The sequence below is a fragment of the Pseudophryne corroboree genome, chromosome 3 (genome assembly GCF_028390025.1).
Source record: "Pseudophryne corroboree isolate aPseCor3 chromosome 3, aPseCor3.hap2, whole genome shotgun sequence".
Taxonomy (NCBI): domain Eukaryota; kingdom Metazoa; phylum Chordata; class Amphibia; order Anura; family Myobatrachidae; genus Pseudophryne; species Pseudophryne corroboree.
The window spans coordinates 312833829-312853996 of record NC_086446.1 but is presented as its reverse complement, the minus strand read 5'-3'; the positions used below and the strand labels follow the sequence as shown (position 1 = coordinate 312853996).

At 46.7% G+C, this 20168-nt stretch overlaps 1 protein-coding gene across 5 annotated transcripts in view; it reads left to right on the top strand.

Moving 5' to 3' along the window:
* The window catches only part of STAT3 (signal transducer and activator of transcription 3), a 308823-nt gene that overhangs the window by 223875 nt on the left and 64780 nt on the right, over positions 1 to 20168 (top strand). For all 5 annotated transcript variants that reach the window (XM_063959434.1, XM_063959433.1, XM_063959430.1 and 2 more), the window contains 2 exons: positions 5428 to 5457; positions 6347 to 6440. In XM_063959434.1, coding sequence (XP_063815504.1) covers positions 5428 to 5457; positions 6347 to 6440 — 124 coding nt within the window. The remainder of the gene's footprint in view (positions 1 to 5427; positions 5458 to 6346; positions 6441 to 20168) is intronic.

The window sequence follows — 20168 nt, the reverse complement described above, 5'->3', positions numbered from 1 at the left end:
GCCGGTGTTGATTCAGTCGGACAACATCACGGCAGTCGCCCACGTAAACAGACAGGGCGGCACAAGAAGCAGGAGGGCAATGGCAGAAGCTGCAAGGATTCTCCGCTGGGCAGAAAATCATGTGTTAGCACTGTCAGCTGTGTTCAGACACGATCTGCACCCGGGAGAGTGGGGACTTCATCCAGAAGTCTTCCACATGATTGTGGTCCATTGGGAAAGACCAATGGTGGACATGATGGCGTCCCGCCTCAACAAAGAACTGGACAGGTATTGCGCCAGGTCAAGAGACCCTCAGGCGATAGCTGTAGACGCTCTGGTAACACCATGGGTGTACCAGTCAGTGTATGTGTTTCCTCCTCTGCCTCTCATACCAAAAGTACTGAGAATTATACGGCAAAGGGGAGTAAGAACGATACTCGTGGCTCCGGATTGGCCAAGAAGAACTTGGTACCCGGAACTTCAGGAGATGCTCACGGAAGATCCGTGGCCCCTACCTCTAAGACGGGACCTGCTTCAGCAGGGACCGTGTCTATTCCAAGACTTACCGCGGCTGCGTTTGACGGCATGGCGGTTGAACGCCGAATCCTAAGGGAAAAAGGCATTCCGGAAGAGGTCATCCCTACCCTGGTAAAAGCCAGGAAGGAGGTGACTGCACAACATTATCACCGCATTTGGAGAAAATATGTTGCGTGGTGTGAGGCCAGGAAGGCCCCGACGGAGGAATTTCAACTGGGTCGATTCCTACATTTCCTGCAAACAGGATTGTCTATGGGCCTCAAATTAGGGTCCATTAAGGTTCAAATTTCGGCCCTGTCGATTTTCTTCCAGAAAGAATTGGCTTCAGTTCCTGAAGTCCAGACTTTTGTAAAAGGAGTACTACATATACAGCCATCTTAATGTAGTTTTGGATTTTCTCAAATCCCATTGGTTTGAGCCACTCAAATCGGTGGATCTGAAATATCTTACATGGAAAGTAACCATGCTACTGGCCCTGGCTTCAGCCAGGAGAGTGTCAGAATTGGCGGCTTTATCGTATAAAAGCCCATATCTGATTTTCCATTCGGACGGGGCAGAACTGCGGACGCGTCCTCACTTTCTGCCTAAGGTGGTTTCAGCGTTTCACCTGAACCAGCCTATTGTGGTGCCTGCGGCTACTAGCGATTTGGAGGATTCCAAGTTGCTGGACGTTGTCAGAGCATTGAAAATATATATTTCAAGGACGGCTGGAGTCAGAAAATCTGACTCGCTGTTTATACTGTATGCACCCAACAAGCTGGGTGCTCCTGCTTCTAAGCAGACGATTGCTCGTTGGATTTGTAGCACAATTCAACTTGCACATTCTGTGGCAGGCCTGCCACAGCCTAAATCTGTCAAGGCCCATTCCACAAGGAAGGTGGGCTCATCTTGGGCGGCTGCCCGAGGGGTCTCGGCATTACAACTCTGCCGAGCAGCTACGTGGTCAGGGGAGAACACGTTTGTAAAATTCTACAAATTTGATACCCTGGCTAAGGAGGACCTGGAGTTCTCTCATTCGGTGCTGCAGAGTCATCCGCACTCTCCCGCCCGTTTGGGAGCTTTGGTATAATCCCCATGGTCCTGACGGAGTCCCCAGCATCCACTTAGGACGTTAGAGAAAATAAGAATTTACTTACCGATAATTCTATTTCTCGTAGTCCGTAGTGGATGCTGGGCGCCCATCCCAAGTGCGGATTGTCTGCAATACTTGTACATAGTTATTGTTACAAAAAAATCGGGTTGTTATTGTTGTGAGCCGTCTGTTCAGAGGCTCCTACGTTTGTCATACTGTTAACTGGGTTCAGATCACAAGTTGTACGGTGTGATTGGTGTGGCTGGTATGAGTCTTACCCGGGATTCAAAATCCTTCCTTATTGTGTACGCTTGGGCACAGTATCCTAACTGAGGCTTGGAGGAGGGTCTTAGGGGGAGGAGCCAGTACACACCACCTAGTGGTCAAACTTTTACATTTTGTGCCCTGTCTCCTGCGGAGCCGCTATTCCCCATGGTCCTGACGGAGTCCCAGCATCCACTACGGACTACGAGAAATAGATTTATCGGTAAGTAAAATCTTATTATACAGCAGCTACTGGGTTAACACTAAGTTACTGTGTGATTCCTGGGACATATAGCGCTGGGGTGTGTGCTGGCATACTCTCTCTCTGTGTCTCTCCAAAGGGCCTTGTGGGGGAACGGTCTTCAAAAAGAGCATCCCCTGTGTGTGTGGTGTGTCGGTACGCTTGTGTCGACATGTTTGACGAGGAAGGCTATGTGGAAGCAGAGCGGGAGCAAATGAATGAGGCGTCTCCGCCGACGGCGCCGACACCTGATTGGATGGATATGTGGAAGGATTTAAATGATAATGTGAATTCCTTGCATAAAAGGTTGGATAAAGCTGAAACCTTAGGACAGTCGGGGTCTCAGCCCATGCCTGATCCTATGTCGCAGAGGCAGTCAGGGTCTCAGAAGCGCCCACTATCCCAAATTGTTGACACAGATACCGACACGGATTCTGACTCCAGTGTCGACTATGATGATGCAAAGTTACAGCCTAAATTGGCTAAAGCTATACGTTATATGATTATAGCAATGAAGGAGGTGTTGCACATCACAGAGGAAACCCCAGTCCCTGACAAGAGGGTTCATATGTATGGGGAAAAAAGGCAGGTAGTCACCTTTCCCCCTTCACATGAGCTAAATGAGTTATGTGAAAAAGCTTGGGAATCTCCAGATAAAAAACTGCAGATTTCCACACGGATGCTTATGGCGTATCCTTTCCCGCCAACGGACAGGCTACGCTGGGAATCCTCCCCTAGGGTGGACAAGGCTCTAACACGCTTATCCAAGAAGGTGGCCCTGCCGTCACAGGATACGGCCACCCTAAAAGATGCTGCGGAAAGAAAGCAAGAGGGTACCCTGAAGTCCATTTATACACATTCGGGTACCTTACTAAGGCCGGCAATTGCGTCGGCCTGGGTGTGTAGTGCTGTAGCAGCATGGACGGATACCTTGTCTGAGGATCTGGATACCTTAGACAAGGATACTATATTAATGACCCTGGGGCATATAAAAGACGCTGCCCTGTATATGAGAGATGCTCAAAGAGACATTGCATTTATTCTAGAGCCCAGTAGGCTAATGTCGATTTCTGCCAGAAGGGTCCTGTGGACTCTGCAATGGACAGGCGATGCCGACTCAAAAAGGCACATGGAGGTTTTACCTTACAAGGGTGAGGAATTGTTTGGGGAGGGTCTCTCGGACCTGGTCTCCACAGCTACTGCTGGAAAGTCAAATGTTTTGCCATATGTTCCCTCACAACCTAAGAAAGCACCGTATTACCAAATGCAGTCCTTTCGTTCACAAAAAGGCAAGAAAGTCCGAGGTGCGTCCTTTCTTGCCAGAGGCAAGGGCAGAGGAAGGAAGCTGCACAGCTAGTTCCCAGGAACAGAAGTCCTCCCCAGCTTCCACTAAATCCACCGCATGACGCTGGGGCTCCACAGGCGGAGCTAGGCCCGTTGGGGGCCAGTCTCCAAAATTTCAGCCACAAGTGGGTTCACTCCCAGGTGGATCCCTGGGCAATAGAGATTGTGTCTCAGGGATACAAGCTGGAATTCGAGGAGATGCCCCCTCACCGATACCTCAAATCGGCCCTGCCAGCTTCCCCCTTAGAGAGGGAAATAGTGTTAGCTGCAATTCACAAATTGTATCTTCAGCAGGTGGTGGTCAAGGTTCCCCTCCTTCAACAAGGAAAGGGTTATTATTCGACCATGTTTGTGGTACCGAAACCGGACGGTTCGGTCAGACCCATATTGAATTTAAAATCCCTGAACATATACCTGAAAAGGTTCAAGTTCAAGATGGAATCGCTCAGAGCGGTCATCGCAAGCCTGGAAGGGGGGGATTTTATGGTGTCTCTGGACATAAAGGATGCATACCTTCATGTCCCCATTTATCCACCTCATCAGGCGTACCTCAGATTTGTGGTACAGGATTGTCATTACCAATTCCAGACGTTTCCGTTTGGTCTCTCCACGTCACCAAGAATATTTACCAAGGTAATGGCGGAAATTATGGTGCTCCTGCGAAAGCAGGGGGTCACAATTATCCCATACTTGGACGATCTCCTCATAAAGGCGAGGTCCAGAGAGCAGTTGCTGATCAGCGTAGCACGCTCTCGGGAAGTGTTACAACAGCACGGCTGGATTCTAAATATTCCGAAGTCGCAGTTGATTCCTAAACAGACCAGAAGAGGGTTTATCTCCCGATGGAGAAGGCTCAGGAGCTCATGACACTGGTCAGAGACCTATTAAAACCAAAACAGGTGTCGGTGCATCACTGCACGCGAGTCCTGGGAAAGATGGTGGCATCATACGAGGCCATTCCCTTAGGCAGGTTCCATGCGAGGACCTTTCCATGGGATCTGTTGGACAAGTGGTCCGGATCACATCTTCAGATGCACCGGCTGATCACCCTATCCCCCAGGGCCAGGGTGTCTCTTGTGGTGGCTGCAGAGTGCTCACCTTCTCGAGGGCCGCAGATTTGGCATTCAGGACTGGGTCCTGGTGACCATGGATGCAAGCCTCCGAGGGTGGGGGCAGTCACACAGGGAAGAAATTTCCAAGGTCTGTGGTCAAGTCAGGAGACTTGCCTTCACATCAATATCCTGGAACTAAGGGCCATATACAACGCCCTACGTCAAGCGGAGTACCTGCTTCGCGACCAATCTGTTCTGATTCAGTCAGACAACATCACTGCAGTGGCTCATGTAAACCGCCAAGGCGGCACAAGGAGCAGGGTGGCGATGGCGGAAGCCAACAGAATTCTTCGCTGGGCGGAGAATCACGTAAGGGCATTGTCAGCAGTGTTCATTCCGGGAGTGGACAACTGGGAAGCAGACTTCCTCAGCAGGCACGACCTCCACCCGGGAGAGTGGGGACTTCATCAAGAAGTCTTCACGCAGATTGCAAGTCGGTGGGAACTGCCACAGGTGGACATGATGGCATCCCGCCTCAACAAAAAGCTACAGAGGTATTGCGCCAGGTCAAGAGACCCTCAGGCGATAGCTGTAGATGCACTAGTGACACCATGGGTGTTCCAGTCTGTTTATGTATTTCCTCCTCTTCCTCTCATGTGCGCACTGTTTCTATTTAAAATGTAGAGGGTAGGAGCACCAAAATGTGGACTGCTAGAACTGTGGGGTGATGGGGAAAGGGTGCTTAGTAAGGGGTGGAACTAGCAGTGGTGCTAGGGGGCATCAGCCAGAATCCTGCCTAGGGCATCATATTGTTTAGGGCCGGCTCTGTATATGGCATGTGATTATAATACATGAAGTCTCTTGAAGTTTGATGTTCTGTTTCAGTAGTAGAAATAAAGTTGCTATTTCTAAGGAGGTTTTTATTTTATATTTTGCAGAGATTCAGGTGATGTTGCTGCACTCAGAGGGTAAGACAAACACCTGGATATTTAGTAGTTTCCTATAAATAGCAAATAGAAACCGTTTCTGTATATTTTCCACCTGTTCTCTTACCAGGCCAAATACCGTATATACTCGAGTATAAGTCGACCCAAATATAAGCCGAGGCACCTAATTTTACCACAAAAACCAGGGAAAACGTATTGACTCGAGTATAAGCCTAGGGTGGGAAATGCAGCTCTAGCCGTACACAGCCCCCACACTGCCAGATATGCCCCCACACTGCCAGATATGCGCCCCCACACTGCCAGATATGCGCCCCCCCAAGTGCCAGATATTCCCCCCCAGTGCCAGGTACAACTTACCCTCCTGCGCTCCCCCGCTGTTTTGTGAAGGAGGGACACGGAGGGCACAGCGTGCGCCTCTCCTGTGTCTCTCCGGCGGCGGGTCTGTTAAATGAAGTGCCGGTTCGTGAGCCAATCAGAGCTCACGAACGGGTACTTCATTTAATAGACCTGACGCAGGAGGGACACAGGAGAGGCGCGCACTGTGCCCTCCGTGTCCCTCCTTCACAAAACAGCGAGTATATACGGTAGTTCCTTTTGGCTTTTCAAATGTCCTGTAAAAGAATTTTACAAAAGTACAATGAAAGGGTACCCTGAATACTGATAGCGGTTTTCTGGGAGGGTTTTTAAAGGGATGGAGTGTTAAGTACCATAGAAGGTTGCTTGCTTCTGGTTGGTTGTGAGCTGTGGGTATTTCTGCCTGTACACTACCTTTTTGCACAATCACTGTATGCAAATTAAGGAAGCGTGTAAAGATCTAAAGCATTCCGTAATTGTTTATTTCCCATGCCTGCTAAAGGAATTTCCACAGCATTTAGATTTGTTGTTCAGATAATATATCCTATACTTACAGGTCACGCAAGTTCAATATCCTTGGTACAAACACAAAGGTGATGAACATGGAGGAATCTAATAATGGCAGCTTATCTGCTGAATTCAAACACTTGGTAAGATTGTATATACTATTTTAAGACATAGATATATTTTAATAAAGGGTTAAACAATGTTTCCCACTTTCTTATCTTTAACATTTATATAGGAAAATATGAGCACCACTGAGGACGTGCTTTAATGAATATATAAACTGTGATGAGATCATTGTAGGCTTTATAGTACATACTGTATATTTTCAGTTTAGCTGTATTACTAAATTGTCAGTTCCTGCAGCGGCTATTACATCACACATTATATCACACTGCACAATTGTTTGGCAAAAAGCCATACACATTGCTATAGAAATAAAAGTTGAAAGAGGCTAGTATGCAGGCTCCTATCTACCTTATTTCTTTTTTATTTTTCTTATAAATCTAAAAATGTTTAAGGAAGTGTTTGAAAGTATCATGACTGAAGTCAAAATGTGCATACACACTGTACGATATTTTAGTCAATATCAATCATTTTTCCCCTTCTGAGTGATATTGACTAAAATATCTCAGTGTATGCAGTAAACGACGGCCGATGTGCGTTTCAGTGGGGCGTTGTCGGCCATACATGCAGGTCAATTTTGACTATGTTGGCCAAAACTGCATGTACGGCCTTGCTGTGGCGTGACATCACTGAGCAATACCATTTGCGGTATCGCTCAGTGTGCACACACAATGTCGGACAGCCTGGGAGGCAAGGGAACACACTGTGCGATATTGCTCATGAAGCGTATTGCACAGTGTGTACCCACCAAAAGGTTTATAAATTGTTAGAGACATTTGACACTCTTATGCCACAGAACTTTTGAGTACAAATTTTCTCTTTTATGCCTACATAACAAAGTTCACAATTGTAGGGCATATGTAAATCCAGCCATGCACTACACTGCAAGTAGCAGATTATTTGCGGGTTTGAAACACTTAATGCAAAATAGTAGCTAATTTCACTTCATGCTCACTGTTATGGGTTATATTTTTCTGGGCAGCAAAAATTGCAAAAGGAGAGGCTACCTCAAATTCCTCTCTAAAAGATATCTAACAATAAGCAATTAGCAATTGCGCCTGATTATGGGGGTCATTCCGACCCGTTCGCACGCAGCGGTTTGTCGCTGCGTTGCGAACGGGTCTGGAATGCGCTTGTGTGGTGGGCGCACTGCGCCCTCTCACCGGGTTACGTCGCGTCCTATGAAGAAAGCGGTCGCAGAGCCGACCGCAAGAAGATTGACAGGGAGAAGGCGTTCCTGGATGGATCCGGACCGTTGGCTGCTGTTTTCGGGGAGTGGAGAAGAAAACGCAGGCGTGTCCAGGAGAACGGAGGGTGGATGTCTGACGTCAAAGATGGCTCCAGCATTGCAGAGATCGTCACACAGGGTAAGTATGTCCAGGGCTAGTCATGTTCTGCTTGAACATTTTTTAGCTTAGTAGGGCTGCACAAGCGTTCGCAGCCCTGCTAAGCTAAAATACACTCCCCCATAGGTGTGGACTAGTTGATCGCAGCAGCAGCTAAAAGTTGCTGGCTGCGATCAACTCGGAATGACCACCTATATGAGTTGAAATGAATGTACTGAAAGAATAATATATGAAAAATACTTCATTAACATAGAAAAAACAATGTGGTTATATCACAAAGTGTAAATGCCTTCCTAATTGGCCATGAGGTATGCAACAGATGTTATAAATTACATCTATGTCCACGGTTAGCGCTGATGTACATACAATGTCCAAATAAAATATGAAAAGGGAAAAGAAAGAAAAAAAGGGATTAACCTTACAAATTGTGATATTTAATCTGTGATACTATAGTCCACTAGAGGCTGGCGTCCCACCTCTTTGTTAGTTACTTATGTTGAAAATGAGCTCAAAATCTTTATTATTTTTTTCTAAGAAAATAACATTTTGAGGTTTTATTTATATACCTAGCCCTATATATAGAAAAAAGAACTGTGTTTTCTTTTGCCATTCATATATTCCCCTCAGAGAATCAATCCCGCCCATAATGACGTCGTAAAACAATGGGCATAAAATGCCCAGAACCAACATGGCTACTCGAGTCTCCCTGGCGAAGACCCCAGTGGGTCGATAGGTGTAGGAGATTCATTACAGACAACTATAATCATCCAAAAGAACTGTAAAAATATATTTTCCTGGGCCCCAAAGAACACAGATGTGAATCACAGTGCAAAGACGGAGCCACTATCACGTGACCGCAACTTCGGACCCGTAAGTTTTCCAGCTACCCGCAGCAACCAGAGAAGATGCGTGGAGGAGAGTAACAGGCGGACGCAGGGACACAGCAGAGGAAAAAGACAGGTAATACTCCGTAAGGAGGGGGACTGGACACGGCTGATGGTCTGATACAGACCACAAAGCTTCTGACCATTCCCCCCACTTGAGACTGAAACTGACTCCCGGGGGCTCTAGGGACCAGGAGGACTCGTGTACCAGGATGTTACCCTGACCATGCCCGGACCCCGGTGAAGACAGTGTGTCCGGAGTTAAAACATCTGCACCATTGCTGTTGGTACCCCCCACCTAGACTACCGTAGTGGTACCCCGAAACAGCGTGGGACCTATTGAACACCTATTGCCTACACCCGTCATTGTGTACACATACCGAGACTGTTACATCATCATCTTTGGGAACTCCCCCCTTCTTAATGTAAAATACCTTTTAGAAGTGTCACATATGCCATATTTCAGATTGTTTCAATATCACCAACTCCATTTAGTCTTCCATTAACAAGATTTGGCTTTGCAACAGTTTACTTTTATTTTCTTTAAGACAGTTGTCACTTTTAAAAGAAGTCTTTGCATGCGCCCTAATTTATTTTTCTACATACTCACAATTTATAAGATTTAAAGCTAACATGCACCCATTTTCCCCAACGCCGACTGCCCCTGTCCCTCCCCGCAAACGCATCTACCTGTCAATCAGGCAGAGGTGTTCACATTCCTGCGCTGAGATCGCAGGACTTGACCATCGGGGGAAAATCACCCCTGTATATGGAACAGAACTTGTATTGGGAAAAAAATCTGAGGTTACTACATTGTATAACGGAGTTCAGTATGGCTTGCTTTGAAGCTATAATCCTTAGGGTAAAGGTTTCACACCGTACTTTAGGCTAGAAAGTCTTTTTCTGGCAAAAGTGATCACTGTCTTAACATTTTGCATATCCTGGTGTGAAAGAAAAGGGATTCCTACTTTTCAGTTGGCTTGTCTCCTACTGTTTGTTTTTTGCAATAGATACTTGTGGCTTGAGGGTGGTCTTCAGTATGCCGGCGGTCGGGCTCCCGGCGACCAGCATACCGACGCCGGGAGCCCGACACTTATTCTCCCTCGTGGGGGTCCACGACCCCCCTGGAGGGAGAATAAAATAGTGTAGCGCGCCACCGCGCCCGTAGCGTGGCGAGTGCAGCGAGCCCGCAAGGGGCTCATTTGCGCTCGCTACACTGTCGGTAAGCCGGCAGTTGGGCTCCCGGCGCCGGTATGCTGGTCGCCGGGAGCCCGACCGCCGGCATATCGTAGTGAACCCGTGGCTTGATGCTTGACTCTCTTAAAAGTAAGTGGTGAAACCTGAACCTACAAGAAAACCCATTCCATCCATCTTCCCAATTGCTATATTGTTTACCTATACTTGCATAGCGGCAGCTATAGTTGTGCTTTACAATTGGGATCAAGCAGTGATAACAGAGGTAAGAGGGCCCTGTTTGCAAGCGATATATATACACTGCTCAAAAAAATAAAGGGAACACTTAAACAACACAATGTAACTCCAAGTCAATCACACTTCTGTGAAATCAAACTGTCCACTTAGGAAGCAACACTGATTGACAATCAATTTCACATGCTGTTGTGCAAATGGAATAGACAACAAGTGGGAATTATAGGCAATTAGCAAGACACCCCCAATAAAGTTGTTGTTCTGCAGGTGGTGGCCACAGACCACTTCTCAGCTCCTATGCTTTCTGGCTGATGTTTTGGTCACTTTTGAAAGCTGGCGGTGCTTTCACTCTAGTGGTAGCATGAGACCGAGTCTACAGCCCACACAAGTGGCTCAGGTAGTGCAGCTCATCCAGGATGGCACATCAATGCGAGCTGTGGCAAGAAGGTTTGCCGTGTCTGTCAGCGTAGTGTCCAGAGCATGGAGGCGCTACCAGGAGACAGGCCAGTACATCAGGAGACATGGAGGAGGCCGTAGGAGGGCAGCAACCCAGCAGCAGCACAAATGTGCATGTCTACCCAAACGATCAGAAACAGACTCCATGAGGGTGGTATGAGGGCCCGACGTCCACAGGTGGGGGTTGTGCTTACAGCCCAACACCGTGCAGGACGTTTGGCGTTTGCCAGAGAACACCAAGTTTGGCAAATTCGCCACTGGCGCCCTGTGCTCTTCACAGATGAAAGCAGGTTCTCACTGAGCACATGTGACAGACGTGACAGAGTCTGGAGACGCCAAGGAGAACGTTCTGCTGCCTGCAACATCCTCCAGCATGACCGGTTTGGCAGTAGGTCAGTAATGGTGTGGGGTGGCATTTCTTTGGGGGGCCGCACAGCCTGACTGCCATTAGGTACCGAGATGAGATCCTTAGACCCCTTGTGAGACCATATGCTGGCGCGGTTGGCCCTGGGTTCCTCCTAATGCAAGACAATGCTAGACCTCATGTGGCTGGAGTGTGTCAGCAGTTCCTGCTAGACGAAGGCATTGATGCTATGGACTGGCCCGCCCGTTCCCCAGACCTGAATCCAATTGAGCACATCTGGGACATCATGTCTCGCTCCATCCACCAACGCCACGTTGCTCCACAGACTGTCCAGGAGTTGGCGGATGCTTTTAGTCCAGGTCTGGGAGGAGATCCCTCAGGAGACCATCCGCCACCTCATCAGGAGCATGCCCAGGCATTGTAGGGAGGTCATACAGGCACGTGGAGGCCACACACACTACTGAGCCTCATTTTGACTTGTTTTAAGGACATTGCATCAAAGTTGGATCAGCCTGTAGTGTGTTTTTCCACTTTAATTTTGAGTGTGACTCCAAATCCAGACCTCCATGGGTTAATAAATTTGATTTCCATTGATAGTTGAATGTGCGGACAACAAAATCTCACAAAAATTATGTAAAGAACAAAGTATTTAATAAGAATATTTCATTCATTCAGATCTAGGATGTGTTATTTTAGTGTTCCCTTTATTTTTTTGAGCAGTGTATACAGTGGGGATTGAAAGTTTGGGCACCCCAGGCAAAAATTCATTTTAATGTGCAAAAAGAAGCCAAGGAAAGATGGAAAAATCTCCAAAAGGCATCAAATTACAGATTAGACATTCTTATAACATGTCAAAAAAAGTTAGATTTTATTTCCATCATTTACACTTTCAAATGAACAGAAAACAAAAAATGGCGTCTGCAAAAGTTTGGGCACCCTGCAGAGTTAATACCTTGTACTGCCCCCTTTGGCAAGTATCACAGCTTGTAAACGCTTTTTGTAGCCAGCCAAGAGTCTTTCAATTCTTGTTTGAGGTATCTTCGCCCATTCTTCCTTACAAAAGTCTTCCAGTTCTTTGAGTTCCTGGGCTGTCTGTGACGCACTGCTCTCTTAAGGTCTATCCGTAAATTTTCAATTATGTTGAGGTCAGGAGATTGTGAAGGCTATGGCAAAACCTTCAGTTTACGCCTCTTGATGTAATCCACCGTGGATTTTGAGGTGTGTTTAGGATCGTTATCCATTTGTAGAAGCCAGCCTCTCTTTAACTTCAGCTTTTTCACAGATGGCATCAAGTTAGAATCCAAAATTAGCTGGAATCTTATTGAATACATTTTTCTTTTTCATCCACTAGGGGTCACTGGAGTACTCTTGGGATATGGACGGCTTCCGCAGGAACAGGGCACTGAATATTTAAATTTAGAACACTCCACCCCTCCATATCCCAGAGTACCTCAGTGTTTTTTCTGTGCTCATCGTAGCAACAGGCTTGTGTGGCTCAGTCCACACTTATTTTTTAATATATTTTTATTTTTTCACTTTACCACATCCCTTTCCCCCTTCCAAAAGGCCAGGGTCCGGGATAGTGGAAGCTGCTACAAGCAGCTATGGCGTGTCGGTCCTCTCTAAAAGAGCACCCTCACAGTCAGAACAGACATCCTGCAGAAAAGGCTGGCCGGTGCTTACAGAGAAACCCCGTCTTAGCCTCACCACAGGAGTCCAGATATGTTGGGGGACGGGGCGGTCAGCTCACGCTGCCGCCCCGCTGTGTGGGGACACTGTTTCTGAGACAATGTACCGCCGCCGCTGCTGCTCAGAGCCGCATAGAGGGAGCGCGCTCCCGCTGTCTGTCCTCCGGCGCCCGCTGGCCGTCCCGCTACCCGGCTCCCGCTGGCCGTTCCCCGGCTCCCGTTCCCCGGCCCTTTTACATGTACCAGTACACCGAGCATACAGGGGGGGGGGGGGGGGAAGCTCACAGCACCATGTATAGCAGCAGGAGCACGCAGCTGCACGGGGGGAAAGCAGCAGCAGCAGTATGCTAGGCTGCATAGATGATATAGAAAGCAGAGGCTATTAGGCTTTTGTTACACTATCCCAGGTTATATATCTGTTTCAAAAGATTATAACCTGTACTGTGATTATTACTGTAAGCATGGCATGGGGGCCATTTTAACCATGCTTCCTGTTTCTTCCTGTTGTGATTCCAGAACGTTCCTGTCCTACATCTCTACTCCACCGGAGGCGCAGGGGTGTTAGTGGGAATTTGGGATCACATTTCATAGGACTGGCCACGTGTACTGCACTTGCCCAGATATATATATATTACACATTCCTTAGTACTATTTTACTGAGTCGTGCAAGTGTCTGTTTTGTATATTGTATCGTCTGTCTGCATAATGAGTAAGGCACCAGCAAAAACTAAAAAGCGGTTTCACTGCAAGGTCTGTAACAGTGTGTTACCGCATGGATCTACCACATGTATAGTATGTTTTGTGAATTCAGTTACGAATACAATTTCTGCTCCGGTTTTAAAGCCTGTTTCCTCCCCACACCCTCCATGGGAAATGCTAGCCAATGTACTGGCTGGGTTGCAATCAGAATTGACCGCCGCTCGACAAGAGCGGGAAGCGGCAAGATCTGAGTCTAGGGTGAGACCGCCAGAACTACCGGAGGCATCTCAGCCTTGCCAAAAGTCAAAATCCATTTTGGGTAGACGGGATAAATTTAATTTGTCTTATGATTTACCAGTTTCTGCTATGTTGCATTCTGACGATTCCATGCCAGACCTCACTGCGCACGATGAGGGTGAGGAGGGCGAAGTGGAGTCAGATAGTGATGATTTTAACAGCCCAGGCATTGATAATCTCATCAGAGCGGTGCGTCAGTCTCTGAAGTTTACAGAAACTGAGGAGCCTCTGACAAATTATGAAGTCGTATTTACTAAACGACAGATCTCCAATGTGTTTTCCTGTTTTGGAGTCTCTTAATAAGATGTTAGTAGAAACACGAAAGAATCCAGATAAACGGTTTTCTATACCTCGCAGATTTAAGTCTAGTTACCCGTTTCCAGACTCGTGACCTGTACATGGGAGAATCCACCAATGGTTGATTCGTCTGTGTCAAAACTTACAAAGAAATTAACCATACCAGTGCCAACTGCTACTACGCTTAAAGACCCTTCAGACCGTAAAATAGAAACTATGCTAAAGTCCATGTATATAGCAGCAGGAGTGCTGCTGAGACCTGGGTTGGTTGGCATTTGGGTCACTAAGGCGCTCATAGTATGGATAACAGAACTCAAGTCTGCCCTACATGACGATCACCTTATACTTTTTGCTTATCAAATCTGTGAGGCTGCGGAGTATCTATGTACAGCTTCTACTGACGTCTGTCAGCTCACTTCTCGCATTTCATCGTCACTGGTTACAGTACGACGAGCACTCTGGCTGCGTTCTTGGCAAGCGGAGGCGGAGGTCAAAAGAGGTATAGAGGCGTTACCTTACGGGGGCGAGAAGTTGTTTGGTCCTGAATTGGACAAAAGGATTTCTGAGGCCACGGAGGAAAGTGTTTTCTTACCATTGCCTCCAACGGTACCAAGACGGAGATACTCTGGACCTGCGTTCAAATACTTTAGACCTCAGCCCTTTCGCGGGCATGGCAGAGGAACAGCCACGCCTGGTAGACGAGGTCGAGGACGTGGTTTCCAACAAACCAACACCAGTCGTCAGAAAGCCAAGGTCACCGACAAGCCAGTGGCATGACGGGCTCCCAGCCCATCTCGTATCTCCAATTGTGGGAGCACGCCTTCAGACGTTCCATTTGGCGTGGTTCCAGACATCCACAGATGGGTGGATCCGCAATTTAGTGTTAAAAGGTTACAAAATAGAGTTAGACTGTCTTCCGCCACTGCGGTTTTTCAAGACAGGACTACCTCTCTCGGACGACAAGAGGGCGGTTCTGCAAATTGCCATTCAGTCTCTACTGGATTCAGCAGTTTTGATTCAGGTCCCGGTACAACAACAGGGTCAGGGTTATTATTCCAGTCTGTTTGTGGTACCGAAGCCGGATGGCTCCGTCAGGCCAATATTGAACTTAAAGGGTCTCAATCAGTATGTCACTTACTACAGATTCAAGATGGAATCTCTGCAGTCAGTGATTGCAGGTTTAGAGCCACAGGAATTCATGATTGCGCTAGATCTCAAGGATGCGTACTTACACATTCCAATTTGGCCGCCTCATCAGAGGTTCTTGCGTTTTGCAATACGCCAGAACCATTACCAGTTTCAGGCTCTTCCGTTTGGCCTCTCGTCAGCGCCTCGGGTATTCACCAAAGTGATGTCTGTGATGATGGCTCATCTCAGATCCCTGGGAGTGACAATAGTTCCGTACTTAGACTATCTGCTCATCAAAGCTCCGTCTCAACTGATGCTCCTCCAACATGCGCTGCGAACGTACAATGTAATGGTTCACCACGGTTGGATTGTCAACTTCAAGAAATCACATCTAATTCCGTCTCAACGACTTCAATTCCTAGGTATGATTCTCGATACGATAAATCAAAAAATTTACCTACCAGAACAAAGTACAGATTATTCGTCATCTGGTACAATTAGTGCTCAAGCCACGCACAGTCTCTGTACATTTGTGCATTCGCCTTTTAGGCACAATGGTGGCGGCTTTCGAATCGCTTCAGTTCGGAAGATTTCACTCACGTCCATTTCAACTGGATGTGCTCGCACAGTGGTCGGGCTCGCATCTGCAGATTCACCACAGGATGAGGTTGTTGCCACGGGCAAGGGTATCTCTACTCTGGTGGCTCAAAGTACACAATCTAACCGCAGGGAAACGGTTCGGCACCTGGAATTGGATAATTCTAACGACGGACGCGAGTCTCAGAGGTTGGGGAGCTGTAGTTCAAAATTGTCAGCTCCAGGGTCTCTGGGCGGATCACGAAAGATTGCGGTCTATAAATGTCCTGGAACTCCGGGCAATTTACAATGCGCTACGACAAGCAGTGCACATGCTTCGGTCTCAGACTGTCCAGGTGCAGTCAGACAACGTGACGGCGGGCGCGTACATCAACAAACAAGGAGGAACGAGAAGCCGCATGGCAATGCGGGAAGTAGCTCGAATCCTCAATTGGGCCGAACATCACCAAGTGATATTGTCGGCAGTGTTCATTCCGGGAGTGGACAACTGGGAGGCGGTTTATCTCAGCTGTCGGGATTTTCATCTAGGAGAATGGGCATTAAATCCAGAAGTGTTTCACATGTTGGTCCAGAGGTGGGGTTACCCTCAAGTGGACCTGATGGCATCTCGCCACAATCACCAAACGCCCCAGTATGTGTCCAGAACGAGAGATCCAAAGGCAGTGGCGGTGGATGCTCTCACAATCGCGTGGCCGTACAGCCTCTTGTATCTGTTTCCACAGTTTCCGCTGCTCCCTCGGTTGCTAAAACGGATCAAAAGAGAGTCCGTCACAGTCATACTGGTGGCGCCTCATTGGCCTCGGAGAGCTTGGTTCTCTGATCTCCGCGGACTACTCGCAGACTATCCTTGGCCGCTCCCACTACGTCCGGACCTATTACAACAGGGTCCGTTCCTTTACCCCGATTTAGCGCGGTTGCGTTTGACGGGGTGGCTGTTGAGACCGTACTCTTAAGAAGAGAGGGCATTCCAGAATCGGTTATACCAACCATGTTACGAGCTAGGAAGCCTGTTACGGCAGCTCATTATTACAGAATTTGGCGTGCCTATATAGGTTGGTGTGATGCTCGAAAGTTTCCGACATCATCTTTCAAGTTATCCCGTCTTTTGTTATTTCTACAGACGGGGTTAGATGGAGGACTGCGTTTATCTACACTAAAGGTGCACGTATCTGCGTTGTCAATTTATTTTCAAAGACGATTGGCTCTATTGCCGTCGGTACACACTTTTCTACAAGGTGTCCTCAGAGTACAGCCTCCATTCATTCCACCTACAGCGCCATGGGACTTGAATCTTGTTTTAGATTTCTTACAGTCTTCATATTTTGAACCCTTACAACAAGTGGATATTAAGTGTCTCACTTGGAAAACAATTTTCCTCCTAGCCTTAGCTTCTGCAAGGTGTGTTTCAGATTTGGGTGCCTTGTCATGCAAGCCACCGTATTTTGTGTTTCATGATGACAGAGCGGAACTTCGGTCGAATCCCGCTTTCTTACCAAAGGTAGTGTCATCTTTTCACATCAATCAACCAATAGTAGTTCCTGTGTTAACAGGACATTCTGGAACTCTGGATGTGGTACGCGCATTACGCGTTTATGTATCCCGAACGTCTACAGTTCGTAAGACGGATACGTTGTTTGTTCTCTATGATGCTGCCAAGATGGGTTGGCCAGCTTCTAAGCAGACCTTATCCAGATGGATAAAACTGACCATACGTCAGACTTACCTTCATGCTAGGTTACAGCCGCCTACATCAGTAACAGCTCATTCCACACGTTCTGTGGGAACTTCATGGGCAGCTGGTCGTGGAGCTTCTACGACGCAGCTTTGCCGTGCAGCTACATGGTGTTAAGTGCACACGTTTGTGCGCGTTTACAAGTTTGATACGTTTGCGGCATCAGCATCTAGCTTTGGCCGCCTAGTGTTACAGGTGCCAAACAGCTCTCCCGCCCACGGGGGAAGCTTTGGTACATCCCAAGAGTACTCCAGTGACCCCTAGTGGATGAAAAAGAAAATAGGATTTTGGTACTTACCAGGTAAATCCTTTTCTTTGAATCCATAGGGGGCACTGGACGCCCACCCAGAGCAGTTTTACCTGGTTTGTGGTAAGTTCAGGGGATCTTATGGTAACACACTCTCACTGACTGGTTCAAATTATCAAGTTCTATCGGTTATGGTGTCAACTGTTTAGTTGTCAGTTACTTTATGTGTCAACTTTATTGTTGTCCGTTATGTTATATGTAATTCTCCATTGTCAACCTCTATAGCTCCTGTTCGGCTCAGTAAAAAACTGAGGTACTCTGGGATATGGAGGGGGGGGGAGTGTTCTAAATTTAAATATTCAGTGCCCTGTTCCTGCGGAAGCCGTCCATATCCCAAGAGTACTCCAGTGCCCCCTATGGATTCAAAGAAAAGGATTTACCTGGTAAGTACCAAAATCCTATTTTCCTTCTACTCGTGAAATGTACCCTGTGCCACTGGCTGCAATTCAACCCCAAAGCATGATTGATCCGCCCCCATGCTTAACAGTTGGACAGGGGTTCTTTTCATTAAATTCTGTGCCCTTCCTTCTCCAAACGTACCTTTGCTCATTGCGGCCAAAAAGTTCTATTTTAACCTCATCGGTCCACAGAACTTTATTCCAAAATGCATCAGGCTTGTCTATATGTTCATTTGCAAACTTCAAACGCTTATTTTTGTAGTGAGGACGTAGAAGAGGTTTTCTTCTGATGACTCTTCCATGAAGACCATATTTGTACAAGTATCTCTTTATAGTGGAATAGTGTACCACAACTCCAGTGTCTGCCAGATCTTCCTGGAGGGATCGTGCAGTCAAACGTGCATTTTGACTTGCTTTTCTCACAATCCTGCGAGCTGTTCTGTCTGATATTTTTCTTGGTCTTCCAGATTTTGCTTTAACTTCCACTGTTCCTGATGACTGCCATTTCTTAATTACTTTCCGAACAGAGGATATGGGCATCTGATAACGCTTTGCTATCTTCTGCTTTGTGAGCGTCAACTATTCTCAGTTTCAGTGTTCTACACAACTGCTTAGAGGAACCCATGGTGCTGATTGTTGGAGCAAGGTCAGATGAGTCTGAGCTTTTAAAACCTTTGAGATTGACATCACCTGGTCTTTCCAGACGATGATTGAGAACAATCCATGACACTGCCAGGTCTCAGCTGTCCAAAGGGGGCAGTACAAGGTATTAACTCTGCAGGGTGCCCAAACTTTTGCAGACACGATTTTTTGTTTTCTGTTATTTTGAAAGTGTAAATGATGGAAATAAAATCACACTTTTTTTTGACATGTTATAAGAATGTCTAATCTGTAATTTGATGCCTTTTGGAGATTTTTCCATCTTTCCTTGGCTTCTTTTTGCACATTAAAATGCATTTTTGCCTGGGGTGCCCAAACTTTCAAGCCCCACTGTATATAGATAGATAGAGAGATTGCAATTGGTCCAGCCATGTTGCAAACATATATATGATCCAGTCACATAATGTTGATCAGTGGGTTTTGTGTAGAAAGCTATGAATAAGTTATGTATGGACAGTGTGGGGAGGATGTAATTTGGTAGAATGGCATATGGAGGTCATGTGGGTGATTCTTGAATTTGATAAGCTTGCCTGAAGAGGTGAGTTATCATGGAAGGTTTGGAGGCTGGAAAAGTCTTGTGAAGGAGAGCATTTTACGCAATTCCTGTAACTGTGAATGGTGGTGCCTGATGTTGACAGCCTTATAGCATATTTTCTTCTAAACCTTCTGAAGATGACCTGGAAGTCAACATTCGTTTAGATATCTCTGCAGTTAGCATTTGGGAAATGTTGCAGATCTCCATACCTATTAAAGGGTTGGATTAATGTTTGTAAGTAAAGGAAAAAAATGCAAGCAACTGAGCAAAACCATATTGCACTGCAGGTGGGGCAGATGTAACATGCAGAGATTTGGGTGGGGTGTGTCCAAACTGAAATCTAAAATTGCAGTGTAAAAATAACAGTATAATATTTGGGGGCTACATGCAAAAGCAGTCGGTATTTACCCTGCACATACACAATATAAATGTATTTGCCCCCTTGCATGCCAATATGGTTTGTTCCAGACACAGTTTGTTTGTTTTACTTACAAAGATGATTCAGGCCCATAGGCAACAAAGCTGCTGTTCACACCAAACCTTCCTTTCAGCGCAAAAGTTTTCTCCTAGATCCACTTAAATCTGCACATTATAAATCTAGCTTTAGACCATGGTAGTTCGTTTCAGTTTATTGTATCTATGTTCATAGGTCCCGTGTAGGATGGATAATTTTTTGTTTCTCTGTTGTCCACAAGAAAAGTTAATGGTTTACAAAGAGACATCCTTTACCTGGAAATATGATAGCGCACTCTGCCATATTGGTGAGCGCTGCCTTAGCTAAGCAGTCCAGCACACGTTTACCAAGTGTTTCAAATTCAACATTTTGCATCTAAAGATGCTACTTTTGCATAGTTTGTGTTGCACACCTCCTCTTCCCTGTTGCCATGTAGGGTCCTCAGTAGGATAAGGAACAAACCTTTTTTTTTTTTCTT